Here is a 16,488-nt window from a genome sequence, read left to right on the forward strand (position 1 = left end):
CAGGAATATCTCTTAAGCAACTAAAACAATAATATATATTAAATAATAGTACATTAACATAAAATAAAAAAAATGGCACATTGAGCCACAATAACTTAACAGCACCATAGCCTCAGTAGGCATTCATTGATTTGATTGATTGATTAAAACTTGTATTAGTAGATTGTACAGTACAGTACATATTCCGTACAATTGACCACTAAATGGTAACACCCCAATAAGTTTTTCAACGTTTATCAATTACTTAGTAAATGACCAAGTCGAGGTGATCTACCTCATATATACATACACACACATATATCATTTATACACACACACATATATATATATATATATATACATACATACATTTATATATATATACATACATTTATATATACAGTATATAATTTATATTTATTTATTTTGCTGTTTTTGTTCACATGTTGAAGGTGTTTTAATGAATATACATGCATGTTTAACATATAGATTCCTATCTTTCATGAAGACAGGAATATAAGTTGGTGTATTACCTGATTCTGATGACTTGCATTGATTGGAATCAGACGGCCACGTTTTCAAAGGGAGGAGAAAAAAAGTTCCTCTTTTCTGTCTAATACCACATGAAAGTCGTCATGGTTTTTGGCATCTTATCTGTCCAGCTTCCATATTCGTTTTTATACACTTTACAAGAAATACATTGGCGGCAAACTCCGTAGCTTGCTAGCTTGTTAGTGCTGGCTTTCGGAGACTCTTATTTTGTTAGCGCAGGCGCGATGGAGCGGCACTTTTATTGTGAAGACAGGAACTGTGCGATCAGTCTTTAGGCTTTTGACGAGAAGTACCGTTGAAATAAAAAGTGTCTTTTTTCCTTTACACTTTTGATTGATTAATTGATTGAAACTTTTATTATTAGATTGCACGGTACAGTACATATTCCGTACAATTGACCACTAAACGGTAACACCCCAATACGTTTTTCAACTTGTTTAAGTTGGGTCATGTGACCGCCTGGCTCTGTTTGATTGGTCCAACGTCACCAGTGACTGCATGTGATTGGTGAAACCCAGGCATGCGTGGATCCTACTTTGAAGCTCTGTCATTAAGCAAAACAAACATTAATAGATCGATTAAAAAAAGTTGTGAGTAACGAGCTGAATGTAGATAAATGGAACGGAGTAAAAGTAGCGTTTCTTCTCTATAAATATACTCAAGTAAAAGTAAAAGTATGTTGCATAAAAACTACTCGTAGAAGTACAATTTGTCCCAAAAGTTACTCAAGTAAATGTAACGGAGTAAATGTAGCGCGTTACTACCCACCTCTGTTGCCAGGCAAGGATGCTATTGATTGTAAAAAAAAACAAAAAAAAACTAGTCAAATAGTGTCTGGCTTCAAGGAGAAAATAAAAATCCATCCATCCATCCATCCATTTTTCTACCGCTTTTTCCCTTTGGGGTCGCGAGTGCCTATCTCAGCTACAATCGGGCGGAAGGCGGGGTACACCCTGGACAAGTCGCCACCTCATCGCAGGAAAATGAATATGACTCCATTTAAAAAAAAAAAAAAAAAAAACTTTCGATCCGATAACAACACGGGTGTTATTCGATTCGATTCCGATTCCTGGCGTGACGATTCCATTCAGAACCGATGCAACACAATTCTGGATTCAACATGATTCTCACAATGTATGATTTGATATAAAAATGATAATAAAACATTTTTAATAAAAAGGTTATAAAAGCTCCTTCGGGTTGCATGGAGACGGTCAAAAATCATGTCTTAAAAACTTGATGTTTGTTTAAAATAATAATAATAATATAAAAATAAAAATAAAAAAATATATATACCGTATTTCCTTGAATTGCCACCGGGGCGCTAATTAATTTAAAACTTCTTCTCACTCCGGCGTTTACCAAAGGCATGCGGTAAATTTAGGCCTGCGCTTATAAATTTGAGTGTGATGTAAGGATACCATCATGAAAAGCACATTTAATAAAAAAAAACATTATTATGGTCTTACCTTTACTTATAAATGAAGTCCATGCACAGCTCCTTCTGATCAAAAGCATCGATAACTTATTTATAGAAGTCTTCCTTATCTTTCTTCAGTTTTAAAAGTCTCTCTGTCTCGATGAAGATCTTCCTTTATTACCTCCTGCTTCGATTGAAAGTCCAGTTAGGAAAACGGTTTTATTTTAGATATGTAATCCTACATGTTAAAAGTGCAAACGAGAGGAAAAAAATAAACAATGGCGGGTCACTCTTGCTGTTTGTTGTCACTTCTTCTGCAGCCGAGTAGTCGCAAGAAGGATCACTAGCGCCCTCTACCACCAGGAGGCGGGAGTCATTTAATGACTCACATTTGACACACGCAGCTACGGTATATTAATAAAACATAGCTGCTTACTGTTCTTTTTAGTATATTTAATAGCTTGGACCTTAAATCCTACTGAATAGCTCTTGATCTTCTTCCCTTTATGCGATTTCAAATGATCAAAATCAGCCTCCTCCACTTTGAAAAATATGACAGGTGAAGTGTCACGTGACAAGTTTCACCCGGCAGTAATTCTAGGCAGGCGCATACTACTGTATATACCCGGGGGCAATTCAAGGATATACGGTGTCATATATATATATATATATATATATATATATATATATATATATATATATATATATATATATATATATATATATATATACATATATATATATATATATATATATATATATATATATATATATATATATATATATATATATATATATATATATATACATATATATATATATATATATTTTTTTTTTTTTATAATTATAAATTGATTCTAAATCGGGATGATTAAGAATTGCAATTCGAATGTGATTTAATTTATTTGTGCACTCCTGGACGCCAATATTGAGCCCCGGCGTATGGGTCGATACCGATATTGATCCAATACAATATCGGGAAAATTACTATGAATTAATTTACGTGGACCCCGACTTAAACAAGTTGAAAAACTTATTTGGGTGTTACTATTTAGTGGTCAATTGTACGTAATATGTACTGTACTGTGCAATCTACTAGTAAAAGTTATTCTTATTTTGTAGCGTGGAATGTTAGAAAATGTGCAATCAAGTCAAATTAGTCGGACTGAGAACAGTGCTTAGTTCGAAAAACTATTCATTACGGAGCGTTAAGTTGAAGTGGAGGACACTTAATTCATTAAGTTCAAGATGCTTCAAGTTGAATGACGCGGACACGTTTGTTACTGGATACTTTCTATCGGTGAGTAATATGCAACTCCAATATTCGATACTTGTTTTTATTGACAAACGTCATTTTCTACACTGCAATAGCATTAAGTTAAGGACACTCATAACGTATGTCTAGCTTCTCTGCTATTGTGTGCTTGGCTGTTGTGTAGCTGCTAGCTTCAAGTAGTATCGGAGAATTTAGATTAAAGCTAAAGTACTAAAAATTGACACACACACACTAGGTGTGGTGAAATGTGTCCTCTGCATTCACACCCTGAGAACTGAGGGGAGCAGTGAGCAGCAGCGCTGGCCGCGCCCGGGAATCATTTTTGGTGATTTAACCCCCGATTCCAACCCTTGATGCTGGGAGGTAATGGGTCCCATTTTTTATAGTCTTTGGTATGACTCAGGCCGGGGTTTGAACTCACAACCCACCGATCTCGGGGAAGACACTCTAACCACCAGTAGGTGCAGGCCGAAATAATTTTATATTTTACCGGAGCGATATTCTGGCCCAACTCCAAAGCAATACCATCTAGCAAAGCCAGAACGCTACTTATTTTGACCAACGGCTGATGTGAAAAATCAAACAAAATTGTTGTTATATGTCGCAGCAAGAAGCTTATTGGTTTTTGAAAAATGCTTAATGGCTGGAGTCAATGTCAATGGTCCAACAAAGAGCAGTCCCAACTTTAAACCTGACTTTGAACTTGCGTTTAAGAGCAATAACTCCATTGATTTTGCCAAACACTGGATTGATCGGTGATGGCTGACGTAACCGCGGTCAAAGGTCAAATAGGGACACGTTCCTTTCGGCTTTTTCACTCCACACCAGTGTTTCTTAACCTTAGGGCAAGGATCCAATATTGGGCCGCCAGAAAAATATCTGTTTTTCAGCTGTGGGGGCGTATGGGCCGCAGTGGCATTCAGTTGTAATACACTTTTCCACCACATGTGGCAGTAATGACAACTTCGAACAGAAAGAAGAAGTCAGGAGCTAAAGTCATAAAAGTTTCACAGCGCAAAAGATATGACTAAAGTTAAAAAACATTTGTTATTAATTTACATAATTGTACATCCATTTTCTTTTGTCATCTTATGCAATATATTCTGTTAGTACTTAGTTTTCTAATCAGCCTGACCTAAGCCTAATGTGTATTTATTCAATAAATAATAATCAACTAATAGTTAATAAACACATGGTTGTTTGAATTTCCAGGATGAGTTGAATGTGTTAAAGGTGTAAGGTTTTGAGTGGGTTGAAGAATGTGGGAATTGTGAAAGTTTGAAAAATGGATAATTAATTGGGGAAAATGTCAAAAGAAACTGGGAATTCTAGGGAATCCGGGAATTTGTTCATAACTGTTGAAAGGGAGTACACAATTCCTAAAGAGGCTGACCATTTTGAAGTTGGAATGTTTTGAATCGCATAAAAAAATGTTGGAGTTGTGGGACTTTGAAAAATGTCCCATTTTTTTTCAAAATAAATTTCATGAAAATTTGGGAATTTCGGGAAAAGAGGACATTTTTTGGAAAATGCTAAAAAAAATTAAATTTTCTGAATGGTTGGTGTTGGTATTTTTCAAATCGGTCGAAAAATGTTAAAAAAGTAACCTTTTTAATTGAGAAAAGGTATTACGTAATTTGTTTTTTTGTCCTGATTAAGAGGAATGTTTTGACGATGGAACAGCTGAAAGGGGTTGAAAAAATGTGTGAGGAGTAGTCGCCACAAAAAAGGGTCAAAAAGTGTTTGAAAATAACGGGAATTCCTGGAATTTCTTTAAACTTGGAAAAATAATAGTTTGAATGTCCAGAATGGTGGAATGTGTTGAAGGTAGAATGGTTTGAATCGGCTGAAAAATGTGGAAATGGTGGAAGCCTGAAAAATGGCCAACTATTTTTGAATAGGAAAAATATCCTGGAAAACTTCCATCCATCCATCCATCCTTTTTCTACCACTTGTCCCTTTTGGAAAACGTATTCGGTGTTAATGACTTATTCAGTGTTAATATTTGAGTGGGACCCGGGACCCTCTGTAGTGGCAAAATTGGGCCAATGGGTCAAAAAGGTGAAGAAACACTGCTCTACACCAAAGCAAGCACCCTATTGATTTTGAGACACAGGTGATGCTGGCGTTCAATTTAAAGCTCCAACAAAGACATGTTTATTGACCAATTTCAAACCCGACTTTGACTATGAGCCAGAGCGAGAACCCTATTGATTTTTCTTCACACCAATAATAACTAAAGTAACCCTGATCAAAATAAAACCAGCGCTCTAAAGTCCTTTTTTAATTTAATTTTCCATGCAAAAACAACACAAATACAAACACACATAAAGGATGGAGCTGAGGTCAAAGGTCATATAAAGAAGACATTCATACACTATATTGCCAAAAGTATTTGGCCACCTGCCTTGACCCACATATGAACTTGAAGTGCCATCCCATTCCTAACCCGTAGGGTTCAATAGGACCTCGGTCCACTTTTTGCAGCTATTACAGCTTCAAGTCTTCTGGGAAGGCTGTCCACAAGGCTGCAGAGTGTCTTTATGGGAATTTTCCACTATTCTTCCAAAAGCGCATTGGTGAGGTCACACACTGATGTCGGACGAGAAGACCTGGCTCTCAGTCTCCGTTCTAATTCATCCCAAAGGTGTTCTATGGGAGTTCAGGTCAGGACTCTGTGCAGGCCAGTCAAGTTCATCCACACCTGACTCTGTCATCCATGTCTTTATGGACCTTGCTTTGAGCACTGGTGCACAGTCATGTTGGAAGAGGACGGGGCCCACTCCAAACTGTTCCCACAAGGTTGGGAGCATGGACTTCTACAACATGTTTTGATATACTGGAGCATTCAAAATTCCTTTCACTGGAACTAAGGGGCCAAGCCCAACTCCTGAAAAACAACCCCACACCATAATTCATATGGACTCGTATATAGACACCAGGAAGACTAACAGTCGCCATGGCATCAGCTAATAGGGATCCATTTAATAAAATAAAAACAATTCCTCCTCCACCAAATTTCACACTCGGCACAATGCAGTCCGAAATGTACAGTTCTCCTGGCCAACCTCTAAACCCAGACTGGCCAATCAGATTGCCAGATGGAAAAGCCATGTATGGCTTATATACAGCTGCCCGGCCATGAAAACCCATTCCATGAAGCTCTCTGCGTACTGTATGTGGGCTAATTGGAAGGTCACATGAAGTTTGGAGCTCTGTTGCAACTGACTGTGCAGAAAGTCTTTGCACTATGCGCTGACCCCTCTCTGTAAGTTTACGTGGCCTACCACTTGGTGGCTGAGTTGCTGTTGTTCCCAAACTCTTCATTGTTCTTATAATAAAGTTGACTTTGGAATGTTTAGGAGCGACGAATTTTCACAACTGGATTTGTTGCATAGGTTGGCATCCTGTGACAGTTCCATGCTGGAAATCACTGAAAGCGGTCCATTCTTTCACAAACATTTGTTGAAACAGTCTCCATGTTCAAGTGCTGGATTGTATACACCTTATACACATTTTATACACCGATTCTCATCATTTGGATGGATAGCCAAATACTTTTGGCAATATAGCGCATGTTTAACTATCTGCGAACCGTTTTACCAAAGCAAGAACCCTACTGCTTTTGAATCAAAACCGCCACTGGGGTCAAATTATGGCTATCATCAAAGCAAGAATTCAATAAATTTTTATTATCAAAAAAAAAAAAAAAATGATTGGCAATAAAACGCGTCCAGGTTGACTTCTTTTTACACTTGAATTATATTTAACTGGGTCACAGTTGGACCCTGTAACAGATTAATTATACCTATAGTTGAGGAGACGGTTCCATTACCATTTTCTCGGCCTGGTTATCCCAAATGATGGCTGCAAAGTGAGCTTTGAGACGCGTTACCGTGGGGCAAAAAAGTATTTAGTCAGCCACCGATTGTGCAAGTTCTCCCACTTAAAATGATGACAGAGGTCTGTAATTTTCATCAAAGGTACACTTCAACTGTGAGAGACGGAATGTGAAAAAAAAAATCCAGGAATTCACATTGTAGGAATTTTAAAGAATTTATTTGTAAATGATGGTGGAAAATAAGTATTTGGTCAACCATTCAAAGCTCTCACTGATGGAAGGAGGTTTTGGCTCAAAATCTCACGATACATGGCCCCATTCATTCTTTCCTTAACACGGATCAATCGTCCTGTCCCCTTAGCAGAAAAACAGCCCCAAAGCATGATGTTTCAACCCCCATGCTTCACAGTAGGTGTGGTGTTCTTGGGATGCAACTCAGTATTCTTCTTCCTCCAAACACGACGAGTTGAGTTTATACCAAAAAAGTATAACACTGAATTAGTGAGAGCTTTGAATGGTTGACCAAATACTTATTTTCCACCATCATTTACAAATAAATTCTTTAAAATTCCTACAATGTGAATTCCTGGATTTTTTCCCCACATTCTGTCTCTCACAGTTGAAGTGTACCTATGATGAAAATTACAGACCTCTGTCATCATTTTAAGTGGGAGAACTTGCACAATCGGTGGCTGACTGAATACTTTTTTGCCCCACTGTATGTATGGATGACGCACACATACACACAAGACTTCTTTTTACACTGGAATGATCTTTAACTGGGTCATAGTTTGACCCTGGAACAGATTAATTATAACTCTAGTTGAGCAGACTTTGCCATTAGCATTTTCTCGACATGGTTATCTCAAATGATGGCTGCAAAGTGAGCGTTGAGATGCATGATGTATGGATGACACACACACACACACACACACACACACACACACACACACACACACACACACACACACACACACACACACACACACACACACATTAGCGTCTACTTAACAGCGATGGACATTGGAGACAATCCTCCGCTCCAAATTAAAGACCTCATTCCGTCTCACATCTGCCGAAGGAGGATTTACTCCTCTGTCTATTTCCTCGCTGGCATCCGAAAGCGTCTTCCCGTCTCGGTAGCGAGGGCACGGTGATAAACAACGCGGGCCCCTGCCAAGTGCCGCCGACTATGTTGATTACTGTTGCGTCCGTGTCGATTTAGCACCGGCGCGGCGCCATCGAGCCGTCAATCATCATCTAGGACAGGGCGTGTCAAACTTGTTTTTATTGAGGGACACAACGCCGTTAAGGCTGTAAAAGTGAATAATATATGAATATAAATGTATGTGTGTATACATTTATGTACAATATATAATTGCCTATGCTTTTCATTATTATATATATGGTAACCCTTTAGCATGGGGAACATATTCACCATTAATTAGTTGTTTATTAAAAGGAACACATTCTTAATTTAGAGTTATTTGGACATTAGGGGAACATATTAGGGTTAGGGTTACTATAATAAGCAATAATTCTGAGGTTATTGAGGGAAGACTCTTTGTTAATGGCTTACTGGTTGTATAATAAGGCCATGCAGACTAACAATAATAATGGCTAAGTAAAAGCCAAAATGTTACTAGTTTGCATGTTAATAAGTAACTAATTCATGGTGAATATGTTCTCCATACTAAAATGTTACCGTAAGGCATTAATAAGTACTTCATAATGACTGATTAAGAGCCAATATGTTACTAATTTGCATGTTAATAAGTAACTAATTAAAGTGTCTATATTAGTTATATTAGCCTACTATCAAAATGACTACAAAAGTCTTATATAGGTGTCATAATGAAGGCAACACATGATGTAAGTGTCTAAATTAGTTATATTAGCCTACTATCTAAATTACTTTAAAAGTCTTATATAAGTGTTATAATGTAGGCAACACATGATGTAAGTGTCTATATTAACTATAACAGCCTACTATCAAAATGACTTTATAAGTCTCATATAAGTGTTATAATGTAGGCAATGCATGACGTAAGTGTCTATATTAGCTATAATAGCCTACTGTCAAAATGACTTTAAAAGTCTTATATAAGTGTTATAATGTAGGCAACGCATGATGTAAGTGTTTATATTAACTATAACAACCTACTATCAAAATGACTTTATAAGTCTTATATAAGTGTTATAATGTAGGCAATGCATGACGTAAGTGTCTATATTAGCTATAATAGCCTACGGTCAAAATGACTTTAAAAGTCTTATATAAGTGTTATAATGTAGGCAACGCATGATGTAAGTGTCTATATTATCTATATTAGCCTACAATCAAAATGACTTTATAAGTCTTATATAAGTGTTATAATGTAGGCAACGCATGATGTAAGTGTCTATATTAGCTATAATAGCCTACAATCAAAATGACTTTATAAGTCTTATATAAGTGTTATAATGTAGGCAACGCATGATGTAAGTGTCTATATTAGCTATAATAGCCTACTATCAAAATGACTCTAAAAGTCTTATATAAGTGTTATAATGAAGGCAACACATGATGTAAGTGTCTATATTAGCTATAATAGCCTACTATCAAAATGACTTTAAAAGTCTTATATAAGTGTTATAATGAAGACAACACATGACGTAAGTGTCTATATTAGTTATATTAGCCTACTATCTAAATTACTTTAAAAGTCTTATATAAGTGTTATAATGTAGGCAACGCATGATGTAAGTGTCTATATTAACTATAACAGCCTACTATCAAAATGACTTTATAAGTCTCATATAAGTGTTATAATGTAGGCAACGCATGACGTAAGTGTCTATATTAGCTATAATAGCCTACTATCAAAATGACTTTATAAGTCTCATATAAGTGTTATAATGTAGGCAATGCATGACGTAAGTGTCTATATTAGCTATAATAGCCTACTATCAAAATGACTTTATAAGTCTCATATAAGTGTTATAATGAAGACAACACATGACGTAAGTGTCTATATTAGCTATAATAGCCTACTGTCAAAATGTGCCACAAGCTGATGCAAATCTTCCTTGGCAGAAATGTTGAAATGTAATATTTATTCTACACATTTTCCCCACATTAGAAACCATTAGTAAATCAGAGGCTAGTCAGAAGGTGAAACAACTCCTGGAAACGACTGGCTTTTAATGGCCAAAGGTATAAATGTGTGTCCAAGTTAAAGGAAACGTCAGGCTGTCTTCTTCGAATAGATTCATTACAATCTTTGGCAAGTAGGTCACGTTTGCTGTGGTCTGGAACAACATGGCACACAACTATCAGAAATGCAGCCTATATTACACACAGCTAATGCGTCATGAGACATGCAAAACTAAATTATATACAAAGAGGATAAAAGTATAGGATATTAAATTAGCTCAAATATACCTACAAATGAGGCATAATGATTCAATATGTACATAGAGCTAGCCTAAATAGCATGTTAGCATTGATTAGCTTGCAGCCATGCACTGACCAAATATGCCTGATTAGCACTCCAACATGTCAATAACATCAACAAAGCACAATTTTGTGCATTCATGCACAGTATAAAACGCTTGGTGGACAAAATGGGACAAAGAAGGAGTGGAAGATTTTACATGTAAACAAACTGTTGCGCCACAGTCCACACTATGGCGGGTTCAAAAACCGCCAAAATGAATAGGACAAAACGATGTTCACCAAATAGTCTCATCAGTGAAGCATACACACAAACATTTTAAACAGTGGGCCATGTTTGTCCTCAAACAAAAAACATTCTAGAACAAAAAATGTTTTCCCACCCACCTTTGTCCATTTTCAATCCTTTTTTAAAAATGCACCATGGAGCCACTTGGGTAAAAAAGAAAACAATCTGGCAGCTCAGCTTAATAGACTTTACAGCGTTTTACTGTAAAGTCTATTGTCATTTTCATAGTGCACAAAACATCAGTCAAGCAGATTTTTTTGTTTGAAAAAATATATATATTTTGAATGAAAGAAAATATAATATTTTGTTGCATTATTGGATAAAGTTTAATAGATATGCAATTGCATGCAGTACTTGTATTTTTATGTGTAAATGGGAAAAGAAAAACATTAAGAAAAGTACTTTAGTGAAGTGAATTATATTTATATAGTGCTTTTGTCTAGTGACTCAAAGCGCTTTACATAGTGAAACTCAATATCTAAGTGACATTTAAAGGCCTACTGAAACCCACTACTACGCAGTCTGATAGTTTATATATCAATGATGAAATATTAACATTGCAACACATGCCAATACGGCCTTTTTAGTTTACTAAATTGCAATTTTAAATTTCCCGCAAAGTGTCGTGTAGAAAACGTAGCGGAATGATGACGCGTATGATGACGTGTGTTTGTGACGTTATTGGTTGGAGGGGACATATTAGCGCAGCACCACTTGCGGCTAAAGTCGTCTCTTTTCATCGTGCAATTACACATTATTCTGGACATCTGTGTTGCTGAATCTTTTGCAATTTGTTCAATTAATAATGGAGAAGTCAAAGTAGAAAGATGGAGGTGGGAAGCTTTAGCCTTTAGCCACACAAACACATGGTGTTTCCTTGTTTAAAATTCCCGGAGGTGAAGCTTTACTATGGATCAGAGCGGTCAAGCGAACATGGTTCCCGACCACTTGTCAACCGGCAGGTTTCGGTGAGAAAATTGTGGTTAAAAAGTCACCTCTTACCGGAGATCAGCGGAGCTTCTGTCCTACTGCGGCTTTATGACTTCTCTCAGAGACTGGCACAACACACCCGTGGACACACCCCTCCGACTATCAGGTACTATTTAACTCACTAAAACACTAGCAACACAATAAAAAGATAAGGGATTTCCCAGAATTATCCTAGTAAATGTGTCTAAAAACATCTGAATCGCTCCCAATGCAATCACCTTCTTTTTTTTAACTTTATTTTATTTTATTTTTTTTCTAGTCCTTCACTCTAAATTTCCTCATCCACAAATTTTTCATCCTCGCTCAAATTAATGGGGAAATTGTCGCTTTCTCGGTTCGAACAGCTCTTGCTGCTGGAGGCTCACATTATAAACAATGTGAGGAAGTGAGGAGCCCTACAACCCGTGACGTCATCGTCTGCTACTTCCAGTAAAGGCAAGGCTTTTTTATTAGCGACCAAAAGTTGCGAACTTTATCGTCGATGTTGTCTACTAAATCCTTTCAGGAAAAATATGGCAATATTGCGAAATTATCAAGTATGACACATAGAACGGACCTGCTATCCCCGTTTAATAAGAACATCTCATTTCAGTAGGCCTTTAAACCAGTGTGGGTGGAACTGGGAGCAGGTGGGTAAAGTGTCTTGCCCAAGGACACAACGGCAGTGACTCGGATGGCGGAAGCGGGAATCGAACCTGGAACCCTCAAGTTGCTGGCACGGCCACTCTACCAACTGAGCTATGCCGCCCCTTTTATTAACGCATATTATTTCCAGGCTTTTGCGGGCCTTGAGTTTGACACCTGTGATCTAGAACAGTGGTCCCCAACCACCGGGCCGCAGAATAATTTTTGACTTAAATAAATAAATTTAAGTCAAATAAATAAATTTTTATTTAAAAAAAATAATATATATTTTTTTTAATTTATTAAATCAACATCAAAAACACAATATACACTTACAATTAGTGCACCAACCACAAAAACCTCCCTATTTTATGACAAAAACGTCCCTTTTTCATGACAAAAAAAAAAAATTAAAAAAATAAATAAATAAAAGGATCCCCCCCCCCGGGCCGTGGGACAAATTATTAAGCATTGACCGGTACGCGGATACAAAAAGGTTGGGGACCACTGATCTAGAAGATCCCAGCGTCGGCTCTCTGTGTCAGTAAACCGTGGACGCTATGCACACGCTCGCTTATCGTGTGGTGTTCGATGTGGGTTCCTACCGGTGTGGATCTGCCGGTGGGCCTCCAGGGACTCCTCGGTCTGGAACTGGGCGCCGCACTGGTCACACACGATGGCCTTGTCGCCAGCTGCAGGACAAAAAACGAGAGACGGTGGACGTTTATGACACAGCGTGAAGGAACCGTGCATTTTTAATGTTACAAGATGAAGCCATGACAACTAAATGTGGGGCCGGCCAACTTTTTCACCCGGAAACATCGAAACTGGTATGAAAAAAATGGCCTATGTAAAGCAGAACGGAGTTGTCACACTTTTGAATCAGTTTTATTATCAAAATATCAATGCCTATGTTAAATAGCTGCCTTTTTGTCGCCATCTGGTGGCCAATGAACAGAACTCAAGCCAGCGGACGTTAATTGTTCTTTGTGATTAATAAATAAATAATAAATGGGTTGTACTTGTATAGCGCTTTTCTACCTTCAAGGTACTCACGCAAGTTAACTATTCTATGTGGCGAGTGGCGACTAATCGCAAATTGAAATTTTTGGTAGCATCCAGGCTGACAAAGTGCAATATCTTTCTTCACGATAGCTTTTCCCTTCGAGCGGTAACAATCGTTTGACCATAAACCCTTTGGGAAAAATCGCAAAGACAGATACTGAAGCGCTGAATAGTTGCAATTTCACATAAAAAAAAAAAAAAAACACAACAATTTCCTTCCAGTTCAACGGTCTTCTCTAAAGAAGACTTCGTAGATGAGCTGTGAGCCCAATTCTATAGATTGCAATACCGCAATTTGAGAGACACCGCCCTCTGGTGGCCAGCTATAACGGGTGTGACAGCCAGGGTGCGTGACAGCATGTAAAACACGTCACGACTTCATCAAAACTGAAGATGACGACACCATTTTTGGCCCTCGTTGAGTTCTCAAGTCACAGGTGCCATCGCGCAAAATTGTAATGTGATCCGGAAAAATATGTGACTTGTGTTCTCAGAACAAAAATGATCGGATGTTGCTGCATACGCCAATTCGTATAATGTAATTTTTCTCCAGTGGGAGTCTATCTAAAAACTCTTTAGAAATGTCAAAACTGCTGACTTTGTCATGTGACCTAGCAACGTGGATCACGCACGATGTATAATATCATAACTTTACAATGCCTCAATATACAGCTAACTATTTTGGCTCATTTTGAGGATTTTTTTTTTTTACCAGGATGCAAATTAAACCATGTTCTGCACGCAAAACGTGTTGAATCTGATGTTTCCCTGTTTTTGACTGATTTACGATCTCTTGATCATCTGTGAAAATCACAAAAAACGGGTGATTGTTGATGTAACCTAACACTTTGGCAAACTATGCAGCTGGTAGAATGTAATAACTTCTTAAAAACAGAAGATACAGCCAACATTTTCGGTTCATGCTGAGATCCCAAATACTGTAACCACCACGTAAAAAAGTAAATCAGACAAAAATGAAACTGCAGTCCATTTCCTGTGCCCTAATTTTTTAAATTCAGTGTTTACCGATTATTCTGTAAATTTGCTTTGTTTCCCTGCTGGATTAATTCATCTGATAAAATATTGTTTAATGTATGAATGGACCAATTACAATTAGACCCATAACTAATGCACCATGTTTAATTTCATAATTTCTTTAGAATCGAAGACAGATATACAATTTTTGGGCCACGGTAAGATCACAAATAATAAGACTACCACACCAAATTTTAACAAAATCCCACAAAAACTGCGACATGTGAGCTGCGCACAAAAAATGTCGGAAGTGGTGTCGGGGGTGTATTACAAATCCACAGCTTCTTCTGCATTCCTTTATGTGAAATAACTGTTGGAATGATTTTTACGAGTTCTAAAAAAACATAGTGATTGACGCGTACATTTGAATGCGGGAACCTCATAGAAAAGTGGGCGTGTCCTTTTGGAAAGGGCAGTTCCTAATTTTTTTGATTCAATGACAACCGATTAATCTGTAAATTTGCCTCGTTTTTCTGCTCAATTCATTCATCTGAAAAAGTATTGTTTGAAGTCTGAATGGACCGATATCTCATGTAGACGAATGACCAATGCACCATGTTGTATGTCATAACTTCTTTAGAATCGAAGACAGAGACACAATTTTTGGGCCACGCTAAGATCACAAATAATAAGACTACCACATCAAATTTTAACAAAATCCCCAAAAAACTGCGACATGTGAGCTGTGCACAAAAAATGTCGGAAGTGGTGTCGGGGGTCTATTACAAATCTACAGCCTCTTCTGCATTCCTTTATGTAAAATAACTGTTTGGTTGATTTTTAAGAATTCTAAAAAACACACACTGATTGACGTGTACATTTGAATACGAGCCAGCCTCATAGAAAAGTGGGCGTGTCCTTTTGGAAAGGGCATTTACTAATTTTTTGATTCAATGACAACCGATTAATCTGTAAATTTTCCTCGTTTTTCTGCTGAATTCATTCATCTGAGAGAGTATTGTTTAAAGTCTGAATGGGCCGATAAGTCAAGTAGACCAATGACCAATGCACCCTGTTTTATGTCATAACTTCTTTAGAATCCAAGACAGATATACAATTTTTGGGCCACGCTAAGATCACAAATAATAAGACTACCACACCGAATTTTAACAAAATCCCCCAAAAACTGCGACATATTAACTGCACACAAAAAATGTCGGAAGTTGAGTTGAGGGCCTATTATAAATCCACAGCCTCTTCTGCATTCCTTTATGTAAAATAACTGTTTGGTTGATTTTTACGAGTTCTAAAAAAAACACACTGATTGACGCGTACATTTGAATGCGTGCCAGCCTCATAGAAAAGTGGGCGTGTCCTTTTGGAAAGGGCATTTACTAATTTTTTTGATTCAATGACAACCGATTAATCTGTAAATTTTCCTCGTTTTTCTGCTGAATTCATTCATCTGAGAGAGTATTGTTTAAAGTCTGAATGGGCCGATAAGTCAAGTAGACCAATGACCAATGCACCATGTTTTATGCCATAACTTCTTTAGAATCCAAGACAGATATACAATTTTGGGGCCACGCTAAGATCACAAATAATAAGACTACCACACCGAATTTTAACAAAATCCCCAAAAAACTGCGACACATAAGCTGCACACAAAAAATGTCGGAAGTTGAGTTGGGGGCCTATTACAAATCCACAGACTCTTCTGCATTTCTGTATGTAAAATAACTGTTTGATTGATTTTTACGAGTTCTAATAAAAACAAAAACAGACTGATAAATGTGTACATTTGAATGCGGAGCTAGCCTGATATAAAAGTGGCCGTGTCTTTTTGGAAAGGGCAGTTACTCATTTTTTTGATTCAATGACAACCGATTAATCTGTAAATTTGCCTTGTTTTTCTGCTGAATTCATTCATCTGAAAGAGTATTGTTCGAAGTCTGAATGGGCCGATAAGTCAAGTAGACCAATGACCGATGCACCATTTTTTATGCCATAACTTTTTTTAAATAGAAGTCTGAGATACAAT

General features: G+C 37.2%; 1 protein-coding gene across 2 annotated transcripts in view; it reads right to left on the reverse strand.

Moving 5' to 3' along the window:
• Positions 1-16,488, reverse strand: part of zbtb16a (zinc finger and BTB domain containing 16a) — a 408,749-nt gene that overhangs the window by 168,665 nt on the left and 223,596 nt on the right. For both annotated transcript variants that reach the window (XR_009806577.1, XM_061898987.1), the window contains exon 4: positions 13,013-13,099. Coding sequence is in view for 1 of the 2 variants with exons in the window: in XM_061898987.1 (XP_061754971.1) it covers positions 13,013-13,099 (87 nt within the window). In the remaining variant the exon portion in view is untranslated. The remainder of the gene's footprint in view (positions 1-13,012; positions 13,100-16,488) is intronic.

The sequence above is a fragment of the Nerophis ophidion genome, linkage group LG04 (assembly GCF_033978795.1).
Source record: "Nerophis ophidion isolate RoL-2023_Sa linkage group LG04, RoL_Noph_v1.0, whole genome shotgun sequence".
NCBI lineage: Eukaryota > Metazoa > Chordata > Actinopteri > Syngnathiformes > Syngnathidae > Nerophis > Nerophis ophidion.